The sequence below is a fragment of the Coturnix japonica genome, chromosome 3 (assembly GCF_001577835.2).
Source record: "Coturnix japonica isolate 7356 chromosome 3, Coturnix japonica 2.1, whole genome shotgun sequence".
NCBI classification, from domain to species: domain Eukaryota; kingdom Metazoa; phylum Chordata; class Aves; order Galliformes; family Phasianidae; genus Coturnix; species Coturnix japonica.
In genome coordinates this window covers 95,286,285-95,310,074 of record NC_029518.1, presented here as the reverse complement: position 1 = coordinate 95,310,074, position 23,790 = coordinate 95,286,285, and the positions used below count along the sequence as shown (strand labels likewise).

Sequence of the window (23,790 nt, the reverse complement as noted above, 5' to 3'; positions counted from 1 at the left end):
CATCCTGCCACACAGGTGCGCGGGCGCCCTCTATCGCGCCTCGTACCTCGAGCTCCTCCCACCGACCAATCAGAGCAGGACGAAGGGAAGCGTCCGCGTTCTGATTGGCTGGCGAGCGGTCGGCCCCGCCTCTGACGGCGCGTTACGCAGCGCGGCGGTTGGGGCGGCCGTCGGCGGAGCGTTCGGGGACCGGGAGGTGCCGGCTGGGCCCGGCAGGAGCGGCCCGTGCTCGGGAATAGCGGCAATAGCGGCCTTCAACAGCTGGGACAGCATCGGGGACCTGCTGTAGGTTGGGGGAGCGGCTTTAGTCGGCTGGTACGGCCCGCTCCGGCCTCCTGGGCCTGGCTGTGTGTGAGGGCCTGTGTGGGGGTGAGGGCCCGGCTGTGAGTGTGGGCCTGCTGGGTGGGTGAGGGCCTGCTATGTGGGTGAGGGCCTGCTGTGAGCGAGGCCTGGCTGTGGGTGAGGGCCTGGCTGTGGGTGAGGGCCTGGCTGTGTGCGGGTGAGGGCCTGCTGGGTGGGTGAGGGCCTGCTCTGAGCGAGGCCTGCTGTGTGTGTGGGTGAGGGCCTGCTGGGTGGATGAGGGCCTGCTTTGAGCTCGGCCTGCCTCCCGCAGGTGCTTCGACTCATCATGTCAGAGGGCGAGGCCAAACAGGCGCCGAGCGGCGGCTCCGACCCGAAACCGGAATCCGCTTCGTCAGGACCGGGGATGACCTCGGTGTCTGCTCCCGTGACTTCCTCGGCGCCCCCGGAGGAGGAGGAGGAAGAGGAAGAGAGTGAAGACGAGTCCGAGATCCTCGAGGAATCCCCATGCGGCCGATGGCAGAAGCGGCGTGAGGAGGTCGGTATTGGCGGCCGGGGTTGGGCCTCGGTGGGATGGGCACCTCCCTCAGCTGTTCGTGTGGGGTTCGGGAACGGCCTTTCTGGGCTGAGATCTGTCTGTTCTCCTTCTATAGCACTGAGGGCCCTTCCGAACGGTTGGGATCTCAGCTGGCTTTGCTGCTGCGTTGATTAAGGGCTCGTTTGTTGGCGTGGCTCGTTTCTCTCGTGCTCGGGGAATAACAAAGTGCAGCGCCTGGTGAATGCAATGGGAACCGCTGTCACTCATAAAGCTGATCACTCTTCAGCTTGATGAGTGATACGGGTTTGCTTTGAAGCCTTCAATTAGGACAAAGCACGGCTGCTTCACGCAGGCTTCAGGCTCTGTCTGCTTTGCTTTTGTTTCTATACACACGTATTGGGACCACGGCACAGGTAGATTAGATCTGACTCTTTCAGGGCTCTTTGTGTTCTCAGTGTTGTCTCATGGGGCTCCCTCCAGAGATGGCTTCCTGCTTGGTACTCAATGCCAGCACAGTGTGCGTTAACAGCTCCATCCACAGAGCAATGCCAGCTCTGTGGTGCTGAAAGAGCCGCTTGTTCTGATGGAAATGATGGTCAGAATAAGGTCGAGGACTCCCTCTAACTCCTTTCCTTGACTTATTTGAAGGCTGTGCTGTATTGTGTGTTAAGGATGTGGGTTGGGAAGCTTCTATGTCAGGCTCTAATTGTGTTCTTTGGATCACGTTCCTTATGACAACTTGAAGCTATTGATAGAAGCACTGTTCTTTATCCCCCCTTATGATCTGTGCTGACTCAATGCACCATAGAGGCTTAGGAATGAATGAACCCCATAACCCCACCTTGATCTTGGATGGAAGGGACCTTAAATACCCCCTCATTCCAAGCCCTGCCAATGGTCTTGGATGGAAGGGACCTTAAAGACCCCCCTGCCATGTCCCACTGTGATATCCTATAGCAACACCTTTACATTCTACACATCCCCACGTGCAGTGCTATGTTACAGCACTGTCCCTATGGGGGCTGTGAGTGGGGCTGATCACCCAGCTCTGGTTATACCGGTCCGTGTGCCCATACAGACTTAATGGGGTTACTCCATAGGGAAGGAATGCTGCGGCCTTCCCTACCGCCGTGATGCAATGCTGAGCCCGGCCCCGGAGTGACAGCTCCTCCAGCCAATGGTTTGCGGAGTAGGAGCATTACATCATCTACACGAGCTCCTATTGGTTGCGTGCTGCCCCGCCCCACTTCCTGATGGCGTTGTTCGGCTTCCCCATTGGTTGCTTGCGGTCCCGCCCCCTTCACAGCGGCTTCCGATTGGCTCTGCTCGTTGTCCCGTTGCGGTCGGTGCGGATCGGGGCCTTGTGCTCGTAGGTCAGGCAGAAGTTGTTCCAATCCCGCCTGTATCACGCTGGAAGCTTTCCCAGCTCACCCTCCATTCATTCATTCAGTCTTTGTTCTATGCCAATGGTGCGTTCACATGGCACTTCATGTGCTCCGTGTCCAGGGTGAGCGAACGAGGCTGTTAGTTCTAGGGACAGGGAGCTTCTATTGCACACTTAGTTCCTCAGGGGACACTTAATAGAGAATGCTGTGCTACCATCTGCTCTTCTCCTCCTACAAAGAGCAGCATAGCTGCCTCTGGGCCTCCTTTCTTTCATATAGACCCCTCTCCTCCCAGCCCTGCTGCCATCTCTGTGCCCTCCTATGGGCACACAGCAGGACCTTAGGAGCCTCTTTATGTTGTGGAGCTCAGAACTGCACTCAATCAAGGCTTGGGTTGGAATTATCATCTGGTTTATCATCCAGTTCCAACCTTCTGCTGTGGGTTCTGCTGGGTGCCCCTTCCAGCTTTAGGCTGCCCAAGTCCAACCAACAGCTCATCACCGTTGAGCCCGCTGTACTGAGTTTCTATACAATGGAAAGTGAGGCACCATCCTCAGGTGGCATTTCAGGTGAGCTCTGCCTTTGCTATTGGAGAGAGGAAGGGTAGTAGAGGTCTTCAGGTTCGTATGAGGAGGGCTGACAGCTTTATGATTGGCTTTGGCAGTGGATGGAAAAAAACAACTGCCATGCTGTAGTTGTTATGGTTTTACTTGACCATTGGGATTGTATTGCGCAGCCCTTTACCACCTTTTTTGTCTCATTTAAGGATGCCCTGGAAGGAGTGAACCTTTGAGATATGCTTGAATGAGAACAGAGGCACTGCAGAAAGTAGAGGGAACTGTGCCTTTGTCTGGGGCCTGTTGTCTACAGATCCATTGTGTTCTTGCTTATTGACTGTAAGTGACAGCTGGCAGCTTTCTGAGTGCCTCATCAGCCTGCAGCACCTCTCAGCCTTTATGCTGCCTCAGTGGGGGAGCAGGCACAGCCAGAGCAGCTGTCTGCTGCTTTCCCAGCTTTCCATGGTGGTTAGTAGTGCTAGTTACACTCCAGCTGCCCATGGCTAAGGTATAAGGTTTGCTTTGCATTCTTGAAAGAGCTCTTGTAAAACATAGAATAAAATGCATCCCATGTAGCTTATTGGTAGCACCGCAGCCTTGCTCTGTTCAGATCTGTGCTGTAGAGAGAATAGGGAGCATGTTGCTAAAGGTGTTTCTCCCATTCTGGACTGATTAGGTGGATGTGCTGATGGGTGATCACAGAATCACAGAATGGCCCGGGTTGGAAGGGACCTCAAGGATCATGTAGTTCCAACCCCCTGCCCAGCAGGGCCACCAAACATACACATTTACTACATCAGGTTGCCCAGGAGACCTCATAGATCCCCATAGAGACCCCATAGATCAGAGCCCTGGCCAACCTGGTCTTGAACACTTCCAAGGACGGGGCATCCACAACCTCCCTGGGCAAAGCCCTGTTCCAGGGCCTAACCACTCTCCTAGTGAAGAACTTCCCCCTAACATCCAACCTAAATCTTCCCTCTTTTAACTTAAAACCATTTCCCCTAGTCCTGCTATTGTCAGCCCTTTCCAAGAGTTTACTCCCCTCCTGGGAGTAAGTTCCCTTCAGGTATTGAAAGGCTGCAATGAGGTCACCCCGCAACCTTCTCTTCTCTAGGCTGAAATGACTTCATTGCTCACCTTTCCGGCCATGCAAGGCTTTGGGTTCAGTGTTGCACTCGCCATTGACTAGGTTGTCTGGATTCCTCCCTCTGTTGTGGTGGTTCTGATTACTGATGCAATTGCTTTTTGAATAGCTTGGAGTTTATACCCTTCCAATTTGAAATAAATGGTTCTGAATTCTGCTGAAGACGTGAATGTCTGGACATTTGTTAATACAGAACCTCCTTCAACACTCTCAGCTGAATACTTTCAGGCCCAATGGACTTATATATGTGCTCAGCTGACACAACTGGTTCCTTACATTTTGATGTCAAAGACTGGAAAGCCCTTGTTCTCCATGTTGCGCTCCAACTTCTTGCAGGACTGGGCAACCCAAAGCTTATCATTAAAGACTGAGGTAAAAGAGTTATTAAATGCTTCTTCCTTTCCCTCTTCAGCTAAGCTGGTCTTATGCTGCTTGGGCTTGATTCAGGATACAGTGGGGCTGCCTACCCCTGTGCTCTTCTATGGTGATTCTGAAGAAGTGACCAAGTCTTGTTGACCTCTCAGCCCTTGGAGGCAGATTCCCAAGGGACCCTACTAACTCACTCCTTGAACAGGTTGGGGTTTGCTCTCTTAAAACCAATGGTAACAAATCTGTTTTTCACCTTTCCTACCTGTAGGGTGAGGGAAACCCAGTCTATCACTAAGGATAGATAGCTGATTCAGTGTAGCTGAGAGAAAGTAGGGAGCACATCAAACCTCCTGTGCCCAAAGGCAGTATGTTATTGCTTTAAGATCTGATAGGTCATATATTGTGCTTGAGCAGGTCTTGTTGTTTCACCGACATAGTTCACAAGCACTTGTCTTTGGTTTGGGTCATGAGAAGGCTGCTGAAAATGGAACAAGTTAAAGTAGTATTGGGTTACTTGACAAATCTTGCAGGGAGAGAACTTCCATCCCCTTCATCCAGTGTTAATGCCCATGCACTCCATACCCTTCAGAGCAACTCATGGAAGACATCATCTTGGGTTTACCCTTTTTATTTCTGCTTGCTTGGCTAAGTTTGTAGAGAAGTTGAACGTTATATTCCTACAGCTACATCTGCCTACAACATTATTAACTGCCTTGTTGCTTCTAACTCGTTAAGCTTGCACTGAGGATTATCCTCAGTGATGTCATATGGGTTTGGTGTCATGAGTCATAGGTGATGCCCTGGAATGTTACCTATGAGTCATAACAATGATTTGCTCTAGATAAGGTGCCCAGAACAGAAGTTACATCAAGTTCCGCTGTCTGCCTTATTGAGGCAGATTTTGAGTAGTTATCAATACTTGAGGGCTGCAGTAATGAATCCAGTAGTCAGGAGCTCTGTGTAGGCAGTGAATATAACAAAATAAGAGAATATTGAGGCATGGCATTTGGTGTCGGAATCATGGCAGTATCTTGTTGCTGTAATACTAACGTTATGTTGACTGGGGTCTTAAGCTTCCTAAAGTTAAAGCCTTTAGGCATTCAACTATGTTGGAACACATAGTACGGTTGATACTCTGTTGTCATGCCTGAGAGTTTTCTTCCATTAAATATTGAATTTTATTCTTATAGTCTTCAATCTTTCAGCATTGGTAGAATCATTACAATAGGAAGAGGCCCCTGAGATCGTCAAGTCCAACTGTGATCCATCACCACCGTGTTCACTAACCCATGTCACCCATGACCCCATGTTTTATTTGGCAGTGGAACATAACAGTCCTTATATAATTACGAACTATATTCTTTACTCCTATCCACATCACTCCATTGCATCACAGTTTATGGCTCAGTTCACTGAGCAATCTGTATTGTTCCAAGTTAGGTAAGTCAGCTGATGGTGTATTGCTAATATAATTAATAGGTAATTAACAAAGTTCATAATACTTCAAGTGAAGGATGTGAGATGATGATCTAACGTGCTAACTTGTATCTGTTTCCCTCCTTCCCATTCAGGTGAATCAACGCAATGTGCCAGGCATTGATAGTGCCTACCTGGCTATGGATACAGAAGAAGGTGTGGAAGTTGTTTGGAATGAGGTTCAGTTTTCTGAGCGGAAGAACTTTAAACTTCAGGAGGTGCGTTGACCCAACATGATATGGGAAAAGCCACAGAATCAGAGTGGTTGAGGTTGGGAGAAATCTCTGGAGGTCATGTTTGGTCACACACAGAATCACACACAGAATGACCTGGGTTGGAAGGGGCCTCAAAGATCATGAAGTTCCATCTCCCCTGCTTGGCAGGGCCACCAAACTTCCACAATTACTAGATCAGGTTGCCCAGGGCCCCATCCAACTTGGGCTTGAGTCATGTAGTTGCACCCCACTGCTCAAGCAAGGATACCTACAACTGATTGCCCAGGACCGTGTCCATGGGGCTTCTGAAGTTCTCTGAGGAAGAGCAGTCAACTTCCTTTCTTGGCAACCTATTCCAATGCCCCATCACCTGTACAGTTAACATATGTTTCATTAGGGTGACGTGCTTTCCATCAGGGTGGAGTTTTGAACTATTTGTTCTTGGCATAGAAACTTAATATGTATTGCCTTGTTTCTGGGGTCTCAGACACAAGTAGAAGATAAAGTGTGGGCCAACATGGTCACTAGTGTAACATGGCTTTGTCTTTATGTTGCAGGAGAAAGTTAAAGCAGTGTTTGACAACTTAATTCAGTTGGAACATCTGAACATCGTAAAGTTTCACAAATACTGGGCTGACGTGAAGGAGAATAAAGCCAGAGTAAGTAAAACAAGCAGCCTGCTGGGTTTTCTTGCTGTGTATTCTGTAGGCAATTGGTGAAGCAGAAGATAATATCTTATGCTGCCCCACAGGTGATCTTCATCACTGAATATATGTCTTCAGGGAGCTTGAAACAGTTTCTGAAGAAGACAAAGAAAAACCACAAAACTATGAATGAAAAGGTAACCTGTTTTTTTCCTCTATGTATATTTTCACTTGGTGCCTTCAGCTTCCAAAAGGCCTTTCAGCAAAGGTTCCTAATGAGATAGAAACCTGGTGATAACACATTGCTGGCATTCTTTCTTGTTATTGTAAGCTAGTTTGATTTGCAGGTGTTCTGGGATGTTTTTTCTATGCTGCTTACTTTGTTTCCATGCAGCTTTGTCTGAATGGTGTGACAGCGTGTCCTCATTCCATGTGTGTGTGCAGGAAAGAAGGAGGTGGTCTGTTCAAAAGAGGAGCTGGGAGGGAGGGCATATGACTAAGTAGAAACTAAACAGAGTGTGAGAGTACTGATCCTTACAGTTTTTACTTCCTTCACACCTTTATTGGTTAGAAGCTATCACTGAATGGAGGGTATAATCTTCCATGTGGGTGGGCTCTGAATCACAGAAGTATGGATTAGTTCTTCCTTGAATGACTTCTATCCTCCTTGCTCCTTTCTGTAGGCCTGGAAGCGATGGTGTACCCAGATCCTTTCTGCTCTCAGGTATGTGAGTTGCTGATCTCAAGGTCTAGCCGTCTGTTTAACTGCAAAGGCTTTAAATATATGTGCTGTTAAATAAAAGCAAACTTCACTGAATGGAGCCAGGAGAGCACTTTTGGTTACCCAGTCCGATTCTTATCCCAGTCTGACTCTGAACAGGGTCAACTGCACTCCCTACAACAGAGGAGAATCAGAGACATCCCAGAGACAGTGCAGTTCATAGAATGGCTTAGGCTGGAAAAGCCCTTAAAGCCACTTCCAAGCCCTGCTGTGGGCAGGGTTGCCACCCATGAGATCAGGTTGCCCATAGCCCCAGCCAGCCAGATTAGTCAGATAATACTAAAGCTTCTATAATAAAGAAACAGGTGCAATGTAATTTTTGGATCCCAGCATTGCAGATCTTCAGTCAATTAATGAAATATGGAGAGAGTTTGTTTTGTCTTTAACAGTCTTCCTTATGTGAGCCAGATCTGGTGTGTGGCTAAAAACAGCCTTGAAAGAAATGATAACCCTTATGTCAGAGCAAGACTCCCTTTCCATAGAGAAAGTTCTGTTTTCATATAGCTGCTGAGGAATATCTGGCATTGTAATAAACTTCAGGGAGCTGACAGGCTTTAATTGTGCAGAGTGAAATATGAGACCGTCCTCTACTGTACCTGGAGCCCCAGCACTGAAAAGTTCTATTTGTGCACGGTGGAAAACATGACTGATCATGTTTGTATGGCACTGGGCACTTTAGTGATGCCCTGTGAAGGAGGGCAGAATAAAGCTTCGATCTTTTGGTATAAAATCTTAACCCTTTTAGCACTCACTTAGCAGTAATCAGGTGGATAATGCAGATCTGGTATCCTGGATTTTGTAAGATCTGGTCAGAAGCAGCTTGCTTTCCTTTTTCCTTTTTCCTTTTTCCTTTTTCCTTTTTCCTTTTTCCTTTTTCCTTTTTCCTTTTTCCTTTTTCCTTTTTCCTTTTTCCTTTTTCAATTTTTCCTTTTTCCTTTTTCCTTTTTCCTTTTTCCTTTTTCCTTTTTCCTTTTTCCTTTTTCCTTTTTCCTTTTTCCTTTTTCCTTTTTCCTTTTTCCTTTTTCTTTTTTCCTTTTTCCTTTTTCCTTTTTCCTTTTTCCTTTTTCCTTTTTCCTTTTTCCTTTTTCCTTTCCTTTTCCCTCTGCCCCCAGTTTTGGAGGTTGTTGTTCAATCCTAGCCTAAATACTGATGTACCATCACAGAATTGTACCTCCCTGCTATCCTGGGCATGTTATCCTTTGAATCCCTGTTTTCTTCTGATGTATTCCAGGGAAGGGATGAGGGGAGGGGATTCTTGCCTCAGTCTGGGATTGTTTCCTGACCATTGTTCTTTCTGAATATCCAGCTACCTCCATTCCTGTGACCCTCCAATCATCCACGGCAACCTGACCTGTGACACTATCTTCATTCAGCACAACGGATTGATCAAAATTGGGTCAGGTAAGGCTTTTTGGAGGTACCCCTTGCCTATGGGGCAAACTGCTGAATCAGAACAGGGCATCTAATCCTTTCAATTCCATTTGGCATGATAGGCATGTGTGTACACGTTCCTCCACCTCTGCATCATTTGGGCTGGGGACTGGCAGTCAAATTCACCCTTGGCTGCACCACCTTTAGGCATAGGATGGGCTGATACTGAGTACAGTTTCTCATGTTTGCCCCCCCTGCCCCCTCCCAGTTTTCAATCTCAAGGGTCTGATATCCGAAAAGATGTTGCAGCTTTCAAGTTTTGTACGTGCACTGTACTTGGATTCATCAGCTCTGCAATTTTATGTATTTATTTATTGGTTAACACACATGGAGTTTGTGTTGGGAAGCACTGAGAGCTGTTTGGAGAGCTGTGTGTGCTGAGAGCTTCTTGTACCAGCCAGTGCATCAAAGCTATAGGCTTTGACTTCAGCAAGCTGCTAGTCTTGGCACCCTCATCCAATGTCACTTGCTTTAGCTTGGACTTCAGGATGCTAGCTCACATTGTGCCTGTGTGGCAAAGACATGTCCCATTCAGGCTTGTGCCAAAGTGCTTTATTTCAGACCTGAGATATGGTTTTGCTAGCAGTGCAGTGCATCCTTGCTTATTCAGTTTTATTTTATTTTTTCCATTTGTTGCTATTCTTGTGTCTCTAAAAATGCTTGCAGTTCAGGTGCATTCTCTGGTACCTTGACATACACTTCCAAGCAACAGCAATCTGGCTGCTATGAGTGCTCTTAACCCTGAGGGGTGGGCACTTACCCTCCACAGGAAAGTATGCAGTGCTTTACCTGTCATCTAAAATACACTCTTCATAAACTGTAAACCTCTGTAGCTTTTCCTTTCCACCAAAGAGCTCTTATGTTGTCTCTTCATTACAGAGTTGAGGTCTTTGTTCTCGGATTTGTACTCCTACCCAGGGAGGGTGAGCCAGGACAGAAAGAACACTCAGCTATCTGCCTGTACACTGGTTAACATCTTACTCTTCATGCAGACTGATCTCACTGTGGGGTTCGCTTTATCTTTTTCTGAAGTTGTTCAGGTAGGAGGAGTTGCTAAGAGTTGTACATAACTCATACCTGGCTGCTGGCAGGCAGCTGGCTCTCTGGCATTAGATTCAGGCCTCCTGTGGGAAGCCTATTGCAGGTTCTATTCACGGAGCAGGTAAGGGATCCTTTTCTTTCTGCTTGAGTTTGAAAATGGATTCATCAGCTCTAGATTAACTAGATTAACTAGAATCTTTCTGACTGGTAGCCAACACTTTGTTCACAGAAGCAAACTACCTTAAATTGGTATCTGGAGCTGAGGCTTTAGCAGAGGGTAGTTCTGCAGTGTGGTATTCTCAGGAGCACTCCAACTGTCAGCAGTGCCACTCAGAGGCTGTTGAGAAAGGTGGTTCTTCGAGTGTAGGTCACACACAGTTGCCTCAGTGGTGACACAGTTGCCTACTCTCTCAATTTATCAGCTTTGTTTCATCGTGGAAGGAACAGAGGCAGTGGGACTGATGTGCCTCTTTCAAGGAGCAGGGGGTGTCTGTGTGCTGTAGCAGCTGTGTCCTCAGCAGGACTCCATGTTACTCCTCAGGAAGCAGAAACAAGGAATTCAGTCACTTCTGGACTAGTAGTAGACTGGGTATAAAGAAAACCTTTCTTATAGTAAGGGTCTCAAAGAGGTGATGGATGGCCCTGCAGACACCCAAGGTCAAGCTAGATGTGGCTCCAAGCACCTAGTGGAGCTGTTAGGTGTCCCTGCTCAGTGCAGGGGACTTGGATCAGGCAGCCTTGAAGTTCCTTTCCAACTCAATTGATTCTGTGATTTGCTTCTTACCAACATGCAGATGCTCAGCCACTTGCAGGAAAGCAGGGCACATAACAGCTGCTTGGAAAGACAAATGCCATAACTCTGAGTGTCTCCTGTGCTCACCTTCCTCGTCTCAGCTTTTATTGCTCAGCATGATGTCATATGGCATGAAATATCCCTTTGGTCAGTTGAGATCAGCTGTTCTCACTATGCCCACCTCGGCTTCTGAGGTAACTCCAGCCACTTGCTGATGGGGTAGCAGGAGAGAGAAAAGGCCTTGTCTCCATGTTAGTGCTTTTCAATGATAGCTAAAACATTGGTGTGCCATTAGTTCTGCCACAGCCTCAAATCCCAGGCACAGAACCATGTCACTTACTCTGAAGAAAATCAACTCTATCCCAGCCGGTTTAACTCTACAGCTGTAGACATCCCTATTCTTTCTGTGTCAGAAATGAATTATGTAGGAGATTTGATCCTTCCCTAAACTTGAGGAAAAATGAAGTGAGCACGTGTGGTCTTGTGATCAGAAGACAGTCCTCAAAGTGTAACGACTACGATTCCAGCATAGGCAAGAATGTATTCCCATTGCTGTGGTACACACCAAGCTTCAAAAGGCAGAACTCTTGTCATTGGATGCTTGTGACTCTATCCCTGCTGGCTGTGCAGTAACCAGGCAGGCTGCTTCCACGTTCAGGCCTTAGAGAGTGTTGTTGTGGGGTCACTGACAACATTAAGCCCATCTTTATTGCTTCATGTAATTACTTCTCAGAGCTGGTTGATATCTGAAGAGTTCTATGTGTGCTTATAAGAAGTGGGGCAGTAATCCTCATGGATTTAAAGGAAACAGTGATTCAGTATGTGATTCAGATCACTACGATCTTCTCTTTAGTGCTGCCTCTGTCCCCAGCAGCACCGAGGCCTTCTGAAAGCTCTCCTTCCCTTTGCTTTTCACAAAGCTGGTTGTGGGCAGAAATCTGGGGCAAGGCAGCTGCCAGGTGAATCCCACAGAACGCTCACCCCTCTGTTAGGTGAAGGAGTAGGTGATGGCAGCAAGTAGTTGCCTTATGGGTGCGTGGTACTTGCTCTCCTGTAGCACTTCTGTCACATCCTGCTGCTACATCAGATTGCAGAAGCATGTGTTACTATTAGGATGCCACCTGTGCCTTGTAAAGAGGAAAAAAAGACTGATTTTAGGAGTGAGACACATGGAGTTTTGGGGATTTGGCTGAAATCTTTATGTCATCTGTGGAATAAAAAGAGTTGGAAAGAGGATGTCTCGTACATCTTAATGCAAAGTCATCGATGAGCCATTTGTTTACGGACTACTTCTCAGCAGCCTGAAGTGCAAGGTTAGTAAAGTTAAGGAGAAAGCCTTACATGAGCAGAGTGCCTTTGAGAGCTCGTGACGGGGATGAGGAAGACCTTGTCACTGGTGTTCTGGGGATAGGAATGCTTTGTAGGGCTCCCAGTACAAGAGAGACAGGGAGCAGTTGGAGAGGGTCCAGAGGAGGGCCACGAAGATAATCAGGGGGCTGGAGCACCTCCAATACAAAGACAGGCTGAGGGAGCTGGGCTTATTCAGCCTGGAGAAGAGAAGGCTGCGGGGTGACCTCATTGCAGCCTTCCAGTACCTAAAGAGAGCCTATAAACAGGAGGGGAGTCAACTCTTTACAAGGGTAGATAACAGCAGGACAAGGGGAAGTGGTTTTAAGTTGAAGGAGGGAAGATTTAGGTTGGATATCAGGGGAAGTTTTTTTACTATGAGAGTGGTGAGGTGCTGGAACAGCTGCCCAGAGAGGCTGTGGATGCCCCGTCCATCCCTGGAGGTGTTCAAGGCCAGGTTGGATGGGGCCCTGGGCAGCTTGGGCTGGTATTAGATGTGGAGTTTGGCAGTTCTGCTTGTGGCAGAGGGGTTGGAGCTTCATGATCCTTGAGGTCCCTTCCAACCCAACCATTCTGTGATTTTATGATTCTTTCTTGAGCCTTTGAGCTTGCATTACCGCTGCTGAGCCACGTCTCCTATCACTGGAAATGTAAGAGCCAGGAACAGGAGAGCACCCACAGAAACAACAGAACTTCCACCTTCTTTACCTTAGCTGTGATTTCCTACTTGACAGGAGCTGTCTGTGTTTTGCGATGACTCTGACCTAGCTGTCTGTATCAATGTGAAGTGCTTGCTGTTTCATCAACTCATTGACTTCTATCTTGTTTTACTCCCCGCTCACGGGCTGCTCTGTTACCAACAGTCTTTCATAGGATATTTGCTAATGGTGAGCAAACTTCTCCGCTCCTGTGATGTGACTGCCACTCTATATGTAATGTACATGACTTGTGTGTGTGTATATATATATTTATATATGTGTGTATATATGTATATATATATATATATTTGTCCTACACATGCGCGCACACATGTTATACTTTATAAAGAAAGTGTTCCCTTGCTATAAGGCTGACGTGTAAAACTGTTTGGTTGAGGTGAGTCCTACTTTGAGACCACGTGCTTTGTGCTGGGATGGAAATCTTACCCTGAGCCTTACAGAGAGGGAGCACTGCCCTTTGTGAAGTCTCCTGGTTGTTGGTTCTCTTCCTCTCCTCGTTCTTAGCTGCTAGTCGATGGATCCTAGTGCATGCTGGCTCCTGCATGTCAAGCCAATGGGATGCATTCTTCTGAGCTCTCCTGGCTGAACTTGCCACCAACATTAGGCTGTTTCCTGCTACTGCTCTGCTAGACTTGGCTGAGCACCCAACCTGGGCTAGCCTTTGCTTTGTGCTTGGATATCCAATTGCTTGCTTTGTAGTTCTAACTCCTTAGATGTTTTGTTTAAGATGAATGTCTCACTTTGATGCCTGGCTCCTGGTGGCCAGAGATCTGCCACCCAAACCAACCCCTGGTTGTGACATGAGGTTCCCTATTGCTTTCCCCAGGGAGAGCTCTGATTCTTGGAGAAACCTGGGTGTGTGAGGAGGGTGTTGGGCTGCAGAGACTAGAGAAGGATTTGAGTGCTGAAATCTATATCCCCATTAACTAGATATCTGTACTTACATTCCAAGTGAGTATTATTTTTGCCATCAGGGTTGTTAGAGCTCGTTTCTGCTGAATGGTTAGGAGCATATCAATCATCAGTCAAGCATATCAACCATCAGTCAGCACTGGTGGAAAGGGGAGGTCTGTCAAATAGGCTTTTCTAGTCAGTCAGGTCTTTGTTGACCCATCTTAGTGTGGGTACAACAGTTGCACATAGCTTCCTTTTGGAGCCCTTTGAAGGCACGCGGAAAAGAAGCATTTTAGAGAAGTCCACGGACTTCTTCAGATAAAGTGCTGATAAGCCTTTAAGTACCTGCTTCAGAGCCTGCCTGCAGGTGGGTAGTGCTCAAGTATTCATCTTCCAGACCTTCCTTATCAGTTCTGTGCCTGCTATTCTGCATTTTCTGTTCCTCCGGCTTTCACTTTCTACGTCCATGAATTGGATATAGTCAGACGTGACCTTTTAAAACCCTGAATGCTTTTTCACTCAAGAGGTGGATGATATTTCCTGCATCCATGTGATGGCACTCTTGCATTTAAGAAGGCCTATGGTATCCTGGGCTGCATTAAGAGGACTGCTACCAGCAGGTCAAGAGATGACACTGTTCCCATCTGCTCTGGGTTGTGTCTTCCCAAATAGAAACACATTTATCATCTTAGTGTACCACTGAAGTGAAAGGTGAAGTGCAGTTTTCTGTAGCCTGGCAGCTTTTTGCAGCAGTGAAGGAGAAGATAACACATTCTGATTCCCATCCTGGCCCCATCACCATCCCTTGCAGCTGCAAACAGGTGCTCTTGTATTCAGTTGAAGATCTGTGATGCTGATGCAGTGTGACAAAGGTAAGGCTGTATCCTCTGTCACTGGGTTGCTTAGCAAGCCTGCGCCTAACCTAAAAGGTTAGTAGTTGGTCCTTCTGGATATCATCTTGTTTTCTTTTGCTTCCTAAGCCTGCTGAAATCTGCAGTGCTGTGTACTCAAGCACTTTACTGGAGCAGTGGGATAACATTCCTGCTTCAGTGGATACTTAGACATGTGCAACCGATGTCTGAGTGGTTCAGTTCCTCCTCCAACCCCTGTATTTTCAACAGGGAAAGGAAGGGCAGCTGTCCAGATTCTTTCCTACATACCAGAAGGGAAGGAAGGGGTGAACGCAGGACAAGTGGGTGTGAACTGTCAGAAGAAAATGTCTTCAGCAGCATGTAGTGCTTAAAAAGGCAGGTCACTGTGAGACTGGGCATCTGCTACAGCTTGACATCGGTGACAGCTGGAAAGTAATGCCACCAAGTGAGTTGTTGGCTGGCACTCCTTATGTCTGCCTATCTGATGAGCTGCCTGTGTTCACAGCAGCTTATCCCTGAGGGTCTAACAAGTCCAGCAAGCTCTATGTGTCCCCGTAGTGATGCACATCATTCCATTTTTCTTGTCAGTTTGATCTCAGCTTGCCTTTCTACAGCACTTGATGTCTCTTCTTATCACCTGCTCTTCATGGATGCCATATTTGGCTGAATCCTTCCCTAAAATCCATTTTCTGCTCCACTGACTCCCTGCCACACTTATTAATTGTGTGTGGCACTGTCCTACAGCCTGTCCTTCACTGCCTTCCCCTTCCTTGTGACTGACAAAGGCACACTCCTTGCAGTCTGACTTTCATCTTTGACCTTCATTGTTTGGCTTCCTTATCATGATTTTTCCCTAGCCATCATGCATCTGATTCTTGACATCATTAAGTCATCTCTTTATTTGGCAGTGGATGGCAGTAGAAATGACGTGGAAATTGTTCAGAAGAGCTTGTATCAGAGGTATCTTAAAGTCTGCACTCTTATCTTCTATGGCTATGAATGTTTGATACAGGTGGAGCTCTTCTCAAGCCTACCTTTATGCTGGGTTGCATATATACCAAGGTGATAGACTTGCAGTAGCTTCTGAAACAGCAGAAGCTGTATTAACAGACAGCTACTTCCTTTTTTCCCCCCAAACTTTCATATATTGACCTATGGAACCATGGTTCCTCTTGTATTGTGAGGCTTAAGGACGTGGTTTAGTGGTGGGATTGTAGTGTTTGGTGGATGGTTGGGCTTGAGGGTCTTGAAGGTCTCTTCCAACCTGAGTGATTCTGTGATTATTGGTTCAAATTGGGCTAGGATTGCACAGAAGTTTTCTTGTCTCATATGAAAGTTCCTACCTGGCATCTCTGGTGGAGGTTTTCTGTTGTTAATAACCAGCTTTTGGTGATCGGTCCCTGCCTTTCCCTCCTTCTTACGTATGGCTGAGCTACAAGGATGGGATGGTGGATGGATGACTGGCCCTTTCCTACCAGGCAAGACAAACAGGAAAACAAAACTAATCTGAGGATTGTTTGGGAAGGTGCTTTGTACGTGGCTGATTCTGCTTTGCTTTGGGCAGGGAAGTGTTCCCTGGGGTAGAAACACACCACATCTCTTGTCTGAGGACATAGGTCCAATGCTTGATGGCTTCTCTGCTTGATGGAAGCGAGATGGTTCAGTCTGGAGAAGGAGACTGAGGGGAGACCTCACTGTGCTCAGTGATGACCTGAAAGAAGGTTGCAGTGAGGAGGTGTTGGTCTCATTGTCTCAGCTGACAAGCGTTAGGACATGAAGTGGCCTCAGGTTGCACCAGGGAAGGTTTAGGTTGTGCATTAAGACTCAGTGGGTCTGGCTGATGGTTGGGTTTAGCTGGAAAAGACCCTTGAGATGACCTGAATGATTCTCTGTGCTGAAGTCCTGCAACACTGTCACAGAATCGTTGGGTTTGGAGGGGATCTCTGGGGGTTAAGTCCAACCCCCTGCTAAAAACAGGTTCCTTACAGTAGGGTTGTATGAGAACTGAGACAAAGTGAAGAGCTCTGTATCACATTTCTGATTGCAGTTAGAGGACTTTGCCCAAGGAGGCTGTAGATGCCCCATCCCTGCAGACATTCAAGGCCAGGCTGGATGTGGCTCTGCGCAGCCTGGGCTGCTGGTTGGTGACCCTGCACACAGCAGGGGGTTGAAACCAGATGATCATTGTGGTCCTTTTCAACCCAGGCCATGCTATGATTCATTCCATGACTGGGCTAATACAGGGGCAGGTGGGTCAGTAGTGTAAAATACAGAAGCCCTGAGCTCATCATTTGGGAGCTAAAGAGGATGTGGGCTCTGTGGCCCTGCTCATCTACAACAGTCAGTGTTGCTGGGAAAATACAGAGCAGGTTTTAAAAGCAAGATCAAGAATTTAACTCTCTCTCCTTAATCCTGTGAATTAATGTGAAAGAAACTTGTTTGTATCTGTAAAGCAAAGTTGTGACTGTAACTGCAGTGATCCTGCCTGTCCATAGGGCTGCTGTTACAGCTGGGCTGCTTGCAACAAACTCCACAAATCTGATTTAAGTGAGGTGCTTTCGGGGCCTGCATTTCAACAGGGCTTTCCTTAGTACATGTGTGGGGATGGGTTAAGATTTCTCGTATCCTGAGCATTTGTTACTTTCTTCTAGTGGCACCAGACACGATAAACAACCACGTGAAGACGTGTCGGGAGGAACAGAAGAACCTGCACTTCTTTGCTCCGGAATATGGAGGTACAGGAGGGAGAGAAGGCTGCAGGTTGTCACAGCCTGATACTGAGGTTGTCCTGCCTTTGGGTGCAGGAAGAGACTGACAGCAGCGTTGTTTCTATGTTACAGAAGTTGCCAATGTTACCACTGCTGTGGATATTTATTCCTTTGGGATGTGTGCCCTGGAGGTGAGTTGGGAATGCTCTGATTATGGGACAGGGAGAATGAATTCAAGGGAAGGCCGTGGCTGTATGGAGTCACAGTGGTTACGGGTGTGTGTTAGTTTGATAACAGGAGCTCTTTATTTTCTGAGCCCAAGGTGCTTTGCCTTGCTGAGTCTTCAGACATGGTCTAGAATCTTCTGCCAGCCTTTCTTTATTGGAAACTTGTGGATGTGTGTTGGCTGAAGTGAGTTCTGGGTGGCATTGTGTGCTTTTCTGCTCCTAAACCAGAGCTATTCATGCAGCCAGGAGGGCACTGCCAGCTTCTGGCAGCCATCCACTTAGTGCTTCATTAGAGGATGGGAATTGTCCAGCAGAACTAGAGGCCAATGGACCATGAAATTCAAAACAGAGAGGCTGTCTGTCTAAGGAGGCTCTGGCAGAGTTTTAAGGGCTTCTTGGCAATGTGTGGAGGTGCTGGAACCAAGCTATCGTAATGAAGCAGTTATTCTCTCTGCCTCCACAAACCGTCACCTTAAATAACACCAATCAACTTTGCTGTTAGGATCTCATACTTGCCAGCAGTGATCTTAATCACTTCTTAGTGAGGTCCAACACGCTGCTTTGTTCTTGCAGATGGCCGTGCTGGAAATACAGGGTAATGGAGAGTCATCTTACGTGCCCCAGGAGGCTATTAACAGTGCCATCCAGCTGCTGGAGGACCCCTTGCAGAGGGTGAGCATGGAAAGGTTAGCACCCACGTGGAGCTGTGGGCCTCGTGCGTGGTCTCATACCGTCTTTTTCTCATAGGAGTTCATTCAGAAGTGTCTAGAACAGGACCCAGGCAAACGCCCTACGGCCCGGGAGCTCCTTTTCCATCAGGCATTGTTTGAGGTGCCATCCCTAAAGCTGCTCGCCGCTCACTGCATCGTTGGCCATCAACGTGAGTACGGGGTGCCAGGGTGCCACATTGTGTTCCATAACGCCTCGCTGAGTTACCACTGCAACTCTAGGGGTGGTGGAAATGCAGTTATTCAGGTTTACCTTTCCATTTTTTAAATAGATATGATTCCTGAAAACGCATTAGAAGAAATGACCAAAAACCTCGACATGAGTGCAGTGCTGGCAGAGATCAACCACGCCGATAGGGAAGGAGTCAAAATGATGTGAGTAACCCTGGGTGGGCTCACAGGGATCTGCTCTGGGTATGGCTGAGTGCTGGACCATCTCCTGCTGCTCTCTGCCCAATGGGAGGAGAACTTGCACAAACAGATCCCATGCAGCTGAGATGTGCTTCGCTCCCAGGCCAATGGGAGGGAAATGCAGCTACAGCATGTCCAGCAATAGGAAAATCTGATGAGAACCATCAGGGGAAGCACCTGCCAAATAATGCTCAGCACTGCACAGCTCTCTAAAGGAAAGCACTGCCTGTTTAGTACCCACCCTTAAAACGTTGCCTTGCTGTGAGCTGACTCTGACTGTGCTTCCCCTGCCTGCTTATGTAGCTGAAATCTGGGCTACAGGGATTAGAAACTGCATCCAAATGGACTCGAGTGGATGTTAATGTGGTTCTGTGAATGGCTTCTCATTGCACTGCTTCTTTCCTTCCAGCTTCTCCCAGTCTCCAGCACTGGAGCTGGACAAGTTCCTGGAGGACGTCAGGTAAGAGAGCTCATTTCTTGGCGTCTCCATTTGGTTTTGGAATGGTGTGTGTATGTTTCTAAGTACCTCTTTTACCGTGCATGAGACTGGGGTGGTTTTTAGGACAGGCATAACCTCAGATCCGGATTCTTTGTAGGAATGGTATCTACCCACTCACGGCTTTTGGGATGCCGCGACCTCAGCAGCCCCAGCAGGTGGTGGTGAAGTCTCCCATTGCTCCACCATCAGTAAAAACCCCAACTCCGGAGCCAGCGGAGGTGGAAACCCGCAAGGTGAGAACACAACACCTCCATTGCTCCCTGTGCAGCTGTGCTGTGAGCAGCAGTGGGTCACGGGGCGTCTCTGCTTCTCTTTCAGGTGGTGCTGATGCAGTGCAACATCGAGTCAGTAGAGGAGGGAGTGAAGCATCATGTAGGTCCCACCTTGTGGCTGAACATGCTGTGTGTGTGGTGGGGGTGGTGCTGAGCACAGTCCTTGGGGCACAAAGCCACATTGAGACCCACCTTGGGTTGGAAGGGTCCTTAAAGGTCACACAGTCCTGGGATGAACAGTGACCTCTACAGCCTGTGCCTGTAGGTGATCTGTGCTTAGTTAGCATTTATGGCTTATCCTCATAAGATACACCCTCAGGGCACTCCTTCCATGTGGTTGTGAGCTGGCAGGGCTTGGGAATAATGGAGCTGGGTGTGTTTTATCCTCTTAGACTCCAGTGGAGCTCTGCAGGGCCAGGAGAGAGGGTGATTCCCATCATCCCAGTGGGGGCTTGGGGGGGGTTTAGGGGGGGCAGGGAACATTCCTGGCCTGTAAAACTGCCTGTGCTCACGAGAACTTCTCTACCCTGCAGTTAACACTGCTGCTGAAACTGGAAGACAAGTTGAATCGACACTTGAGTTGTGACCTGCAGCCCAGTAAGTGCCTCTCCTCCTCCACTCCCGTGCACTGCAGTCAGCGGTGCGGTCTGGGCCTGGGATTTACACACTTCCCTGTGTTGCAGATGATAATATCCAGGAACTGGCAGCTGAATTGGTCCAGCTTGGATTCATCAGTGAGGTGAGCAGCCTTGAGTCCCAAGCAGGGATGCAGCTCTGTGTTCCCTTCTTAATTGTCTCGTCTCATACTTACCTGTCCTCGTCTGTGTGGGGAGACAGAAGTAGCCCCATGTTCCTGCCCACATCCCCATACAGGCTCTAACCCAGCTCTCAGCTTCACACCCCCCTCACTCCGACTTGTTCCCCCTCCCAGGCTGACCAGAGCAGACTTACCTGTTTACTTGAAGAGGCGTTCAGCAAGTTCTACTACACCCGGAACGGGGCTCTGACGGCAGTGACGGTGTCATCGTAGCATCCCTTGGCTCCAGGGCGGCCGGTGCAGCTTTGTTGCCTGTCACCCCTTGTGTGTCTGTCCATCACCATAGGGCATCAACAAGCCCCCAGCTGCAGTGCTTGGAAGCTCGTCCTGCATGTGCTGTGGCTGGGCCCAGCAGCTCATCCCTGCCCGCCTATTAAAGGGGACTTTGCGCATCAGTATTATTTCCAGCCCTGTTTTATGTTGGGATTTTGCCAGGTGCTGCTGGGGAGCCGGGTCCTGGCTGGGTGCTGTTCTACAGCCCCATTCACGTGCATGGAATTGGTTCTGTTTGGATTGTACCAAGTGTCTTTTTTTTTTTGCACAGCACAGAAATGGTTGGTTTTTTTTGTTTTTTTCATTTTCTTTGATTTTTTTTGGTTGTTTTTGTTTTTATTTTAATTTAAAGGTAAGCAGAGGGGAGCCCTTTAAACCCCATTCCCTCTCTGTACCCCCCCCACCCTCCAACTCTCCTCGTCCCCTTGCGGAGGGCTCCAGCTCCATCCCCTTTGCTCCCCTTTGGCTGCACTTTGTTTACTTGTTTTGCACAGCCCCGCGGCTCCTGCGCAACACGTTGCCCTGTGCTGCAGGTGCAGGGCCGTGCTGTGCGCTCCCCTGGGCTGTGTCCCCTGCTGCAGCATCCCGGAGCCGAGCTTGGTCCTCCTGCCCTGCTGCTGCTGCGTGCTGCTGCGGGCCCCTACGGGCAGCCTGGAGCTCTGTGCTCTGTCAGCCTGGAGCTCTGTGCTCTGTCAGCCTGGAGCTCTGTGCTCTGTCAGCCTGGAGCTCTGTGCTGTCAGCCTGGAGCTCTGTGCTGTCAGCCTGGGCTCTGCCGGGTGCTCCGGTGCTCGGCTCCCTCCTTTGTAGCCCGGTGGGTGCTCGGAGGGGCTGAGCCCTGCATGCGGCTTCGGGGCTGAGCGCGGCGCTGCTCCCGCATCTCATTTCTATCATTTCCTATTTTTAATAAACTGTTTTGTAAATAACCTCAACTGCTGCTGCTGCCTCTTTTCCGGGGCTGGGGAGGAGCGGGGCTCCGCCTCGGGGCGGCTCCAGCTTCGGGCGGCCATGGCGGGCGGGCGTGCGGGGCCGCGGTGGCCGGGACCCCTGGCTGAACCGCAGCGGTTGATGCGGGCCGGGCTGGCTCTGATCGTGCTGGGCCACAGCAACCTGGTGCTGGGAGCCATCGTGCACGGCTCCGTCCTGCGCCACGTCGCTCGGGCCAAAGGCGCCGTCACCCCCGAGTACGCCGTGGTCAACATCGTGTCCGTGGTGTCCGGGCTGCTGGTGAGCGCCGTGCGATGCGGGTGGGACCCCGAGCTGGGTCCGCAGGGGGTGGGTGGGAGCGGGGAAAGGCTGCGGGGTGTTGAGTGAGGGTCTGTAACCCGCAGAGCATCGCTGTGGGCATCGTCGCCATCCTGGTGTCGCGCAACCTTGCCCGGGCTGCCCTGGTGAGTGCGGGGCTGCGGGGTGGGACATGGGGGGGATGGAGCTGAGCGGGGGTCGGTGCCGCGCTGCGCCCCGGGGACTGCGGGCAGCCGCTCCCTCGGACCTTGGACCCAGCAGCTTCTTCCGCCTCTGCTGCTCGGGCTGCGGCAGCGCCTGGGGCTGCAGGTGCTGGGGGAGCCGCTGTGGTTCGTGGGGATGGGGGGAGTGGGCTTAAACTGAGACAGGGGAGGTTCGGGTTGGATATCGGGAGGAAGGTTTTCCCCCAGAGGGTGGTGACGCACTGGAACAGGTTGCCCAAGGAGGCTGTGGATGCCCCATCCCTGTATCATTCAAGGCCAGGCTGGATGTGGCTCTGGGCAGCCTGGTCTGCTGGTTGGTGACCCTGCACACAGCAGGGGGTTGGGACTGGGTGATCACTGTGGTCCTTTTCAACCCAGGCCATTCTGTGGGTCAGGTGGAGCAGTGTGAGGCACAGCACAGAGGGTGGCTGAAGCCCACCAAGAGGGGGGATGTGCACAGCATGTATCTGTGCAGCACAGACCTCTGCAGGGTTCCCAGTGACCCCATGCAGAGCCATGTTGTGCCCAGCCCCACGTCTTACCCCATCCCTCTCACACGTTCTCCTTATGCTGGCAGCACTGGGCCCTGCTGAGCGTGTCCCTGTTGAACTGCCTGCTGTCCACAGCCTGCAGCGTGGGGCTGGCCTTGGCCATCGCACTCACCATCCACAGCCGTGGGATGCGCCTGGTCACCGGCTGCAACAGCCCCGCGCTGCCGGCTGATGCCCGTGCAGCCATAGCCACCAACGACTGCCCCTTCAACACCACACGCATCTATGTGAGTCCTTCTGCTTTCTCTATTTTCTGCCTTTTTTCTCCTTCTCTTCCCTCCATCCCGGCCCCCGTTGGTCCACATGGGCCCCTCTCAGCTCTGTGCCCCCCAAGAACCCCCCAACCTCTTTCTGCTCTGCAGGACACGGCCCTGGCGCTCTGGTTCCCCTCCATGCTGCTGGCAGCCACAGAAGCCGTGCTGTCTGGAAGGTGCTCGTTGGCAGCCCTGGTCCTGCAGGGCATTGGCCCTTGGGCACGCAGCTACAGCAAGAGCCAGGTATGTCCTAACCACCACCACTGTGGGCCAGGCCTGGACTCTCACAGCTGGACTGAGGGCTCCCTGCCCCTCCAGCACTCCTTGCAATCCTCCATCTCTTTGCTTCCAGGCGGCCCGGCCTGGTACAGCAAAGGAGAGGCAGCTGCTGGTGGGGCTGGCTGAGACGTGCACATAGCGGGAGAGGTGAGTGCAGTGGTGTGGGCACGGCCTGCAGTGCAGCACTGGGCTCACACACACCCTCTTTCCTTGCAGGTGATGCACAAGTGCTGTCACACAGTGGGGTGATGCTGCACCAGGTGTAGGGATGGGGCTGTGCTCCTCCCCATGACCCCACCACCCTCCTCAGGACAAACCCTGCTGGTCCCAGCCATGAATGGCCCAGAAGCACCAGCAGTCTCCACCCCGCAGGTGCTGTGTTTCACGAACTCTCTCCCTTCCCCTCCCTAGGCCACAAGGCTCCTCCAGCTGCACTGAAAGCTGTCAGCCTCTTACATGCAGAGCTGTGGGGAGGTAGAGGGACCGGGTGGGGGCAGGAAGAAATGCTGAGGCCCAGCGTTGGCCTTGGTGCTGGTGCTCCACCTGCAGAGCTGGTGCTCAGAAGCAGGTCAATGAACACAAGGCAAAGAATCCCTTTCTTTGTAAACCTCTGTTGTTTCCTTGAGTAAATAAAAGTTTTCATTCTTACACTGCCCCGTCCTCAGGGTGGATGCTTGCAGGGTGATGCTTCACCCCTCAGCGTGGAGGCTGCGTGGTTAGCAGCCATATCAAGGGCAAGGAATTGAGAGGAAGGGCTACGGCTCTGGCCTCCAGGAGCTACGTGTCCCTGGGCACTGCATCCCCTGACAAACAGGAG

At 49.9% G+C, this 23,790-nt stretch overlaps 2 protein-coding genes across 6 annotated transcripts; both read left to right on the top strand.

Moving 5' to 3' along the window:
* The first annotated feature begins 133 nt into the window (after window positions 1-133).
* On the top strand, window positions 134-20,569 carry NRBP1 (nuclear receptor binding protein 1). Of its 3 annotated transcripts, none has more exons than XM_015859505.2 (19): window positions 134-315; window positions 614-838; window positions 5,868-5,990; window positions 6,545-6,646; window positions 6,739-6,828; window positions 7,315-7,355; window positions 8,719-8,813; window positions 12,888-12,911; window positions 17,161-17,244; window positions 17,350-17,408; window positions 18,018-18,116; window positions 18,192-18,324; window positions 18,445-18,547; window positions 18,993-19,043; window positions 19,180-19,315; window positions 19,401-19,454; window positions 19,888-19,951; window positions 20,038-20,093; window positions 20,286-20,569. In XM_015859505.2, exons 2-19 carry the CDS (start codon window positions 629-631, stop codon window positions 20,382-20,384), a joined length of 1,623 nt encoding a protein of 540 aa, XP_015714991.1. In that variant the 5' UTR covers window positions 134-315; window positions 614-628; the 3' UTR covers window positions 20,385-20,569. The 3 variants fall into 3 exon arrangements, with proteins under 3 accessions (XP_015714991.1, XP_015714990.1, XP_015714992.1); XM_015859504.2 differs by having other exon boundaries at window positions 135-285; XM_015859506.2 differs by lacking the exon at window positions 12,888-12,911 and having other exon boundaries at window positions 135-285.
* An 848-nt stretch (window positions 20,570-21,417) lies between these two features.
* KRTCAP3 (keratinocyte associated protein 3) lies at window positions 21,418-23,626 on the top strand. Of its 3 annotated transcripts, XM_015859523.2 has the most exons (6): window positions 21,421-21,668; window positions 21,773-21,832; window positions 22,467-22,667; window positions 22,803-22,937; window positions 23,047-23,120; window positions 23,190-23,626. In XM_015859523.2, the coding sequence occupies exons 1-5, from the start codon at window positions 21,450-21,452 to the stop codon at window positions 23,110-23,112; spliced, it is 681 nt and encodes a 226-aa protein (XP_015715009.1). In that variant the 5' UTR covers window positions 21,421-21,449; the 3' UTR covers window positions 23,113-23,120; window positions 23,190-23,626. The 3 variants fall into 3 exon arrangements, with proteins under 3 accessions (XP_032299304.1, XP_032299305.1, XP_015715009.1); XM_032443413.1 differs by having other exon boundaries at window positions 21,418-21,668; window positions 22,467-22,937; XM_032443414.1 differs by lacking the exon at window positions 21,773-21,832 and having other exon boundaries at window positions 21,420-21,668.
* The last annotated feature ends 164 nt before the right edge of the window (window positions 23,627-23,790 follow it).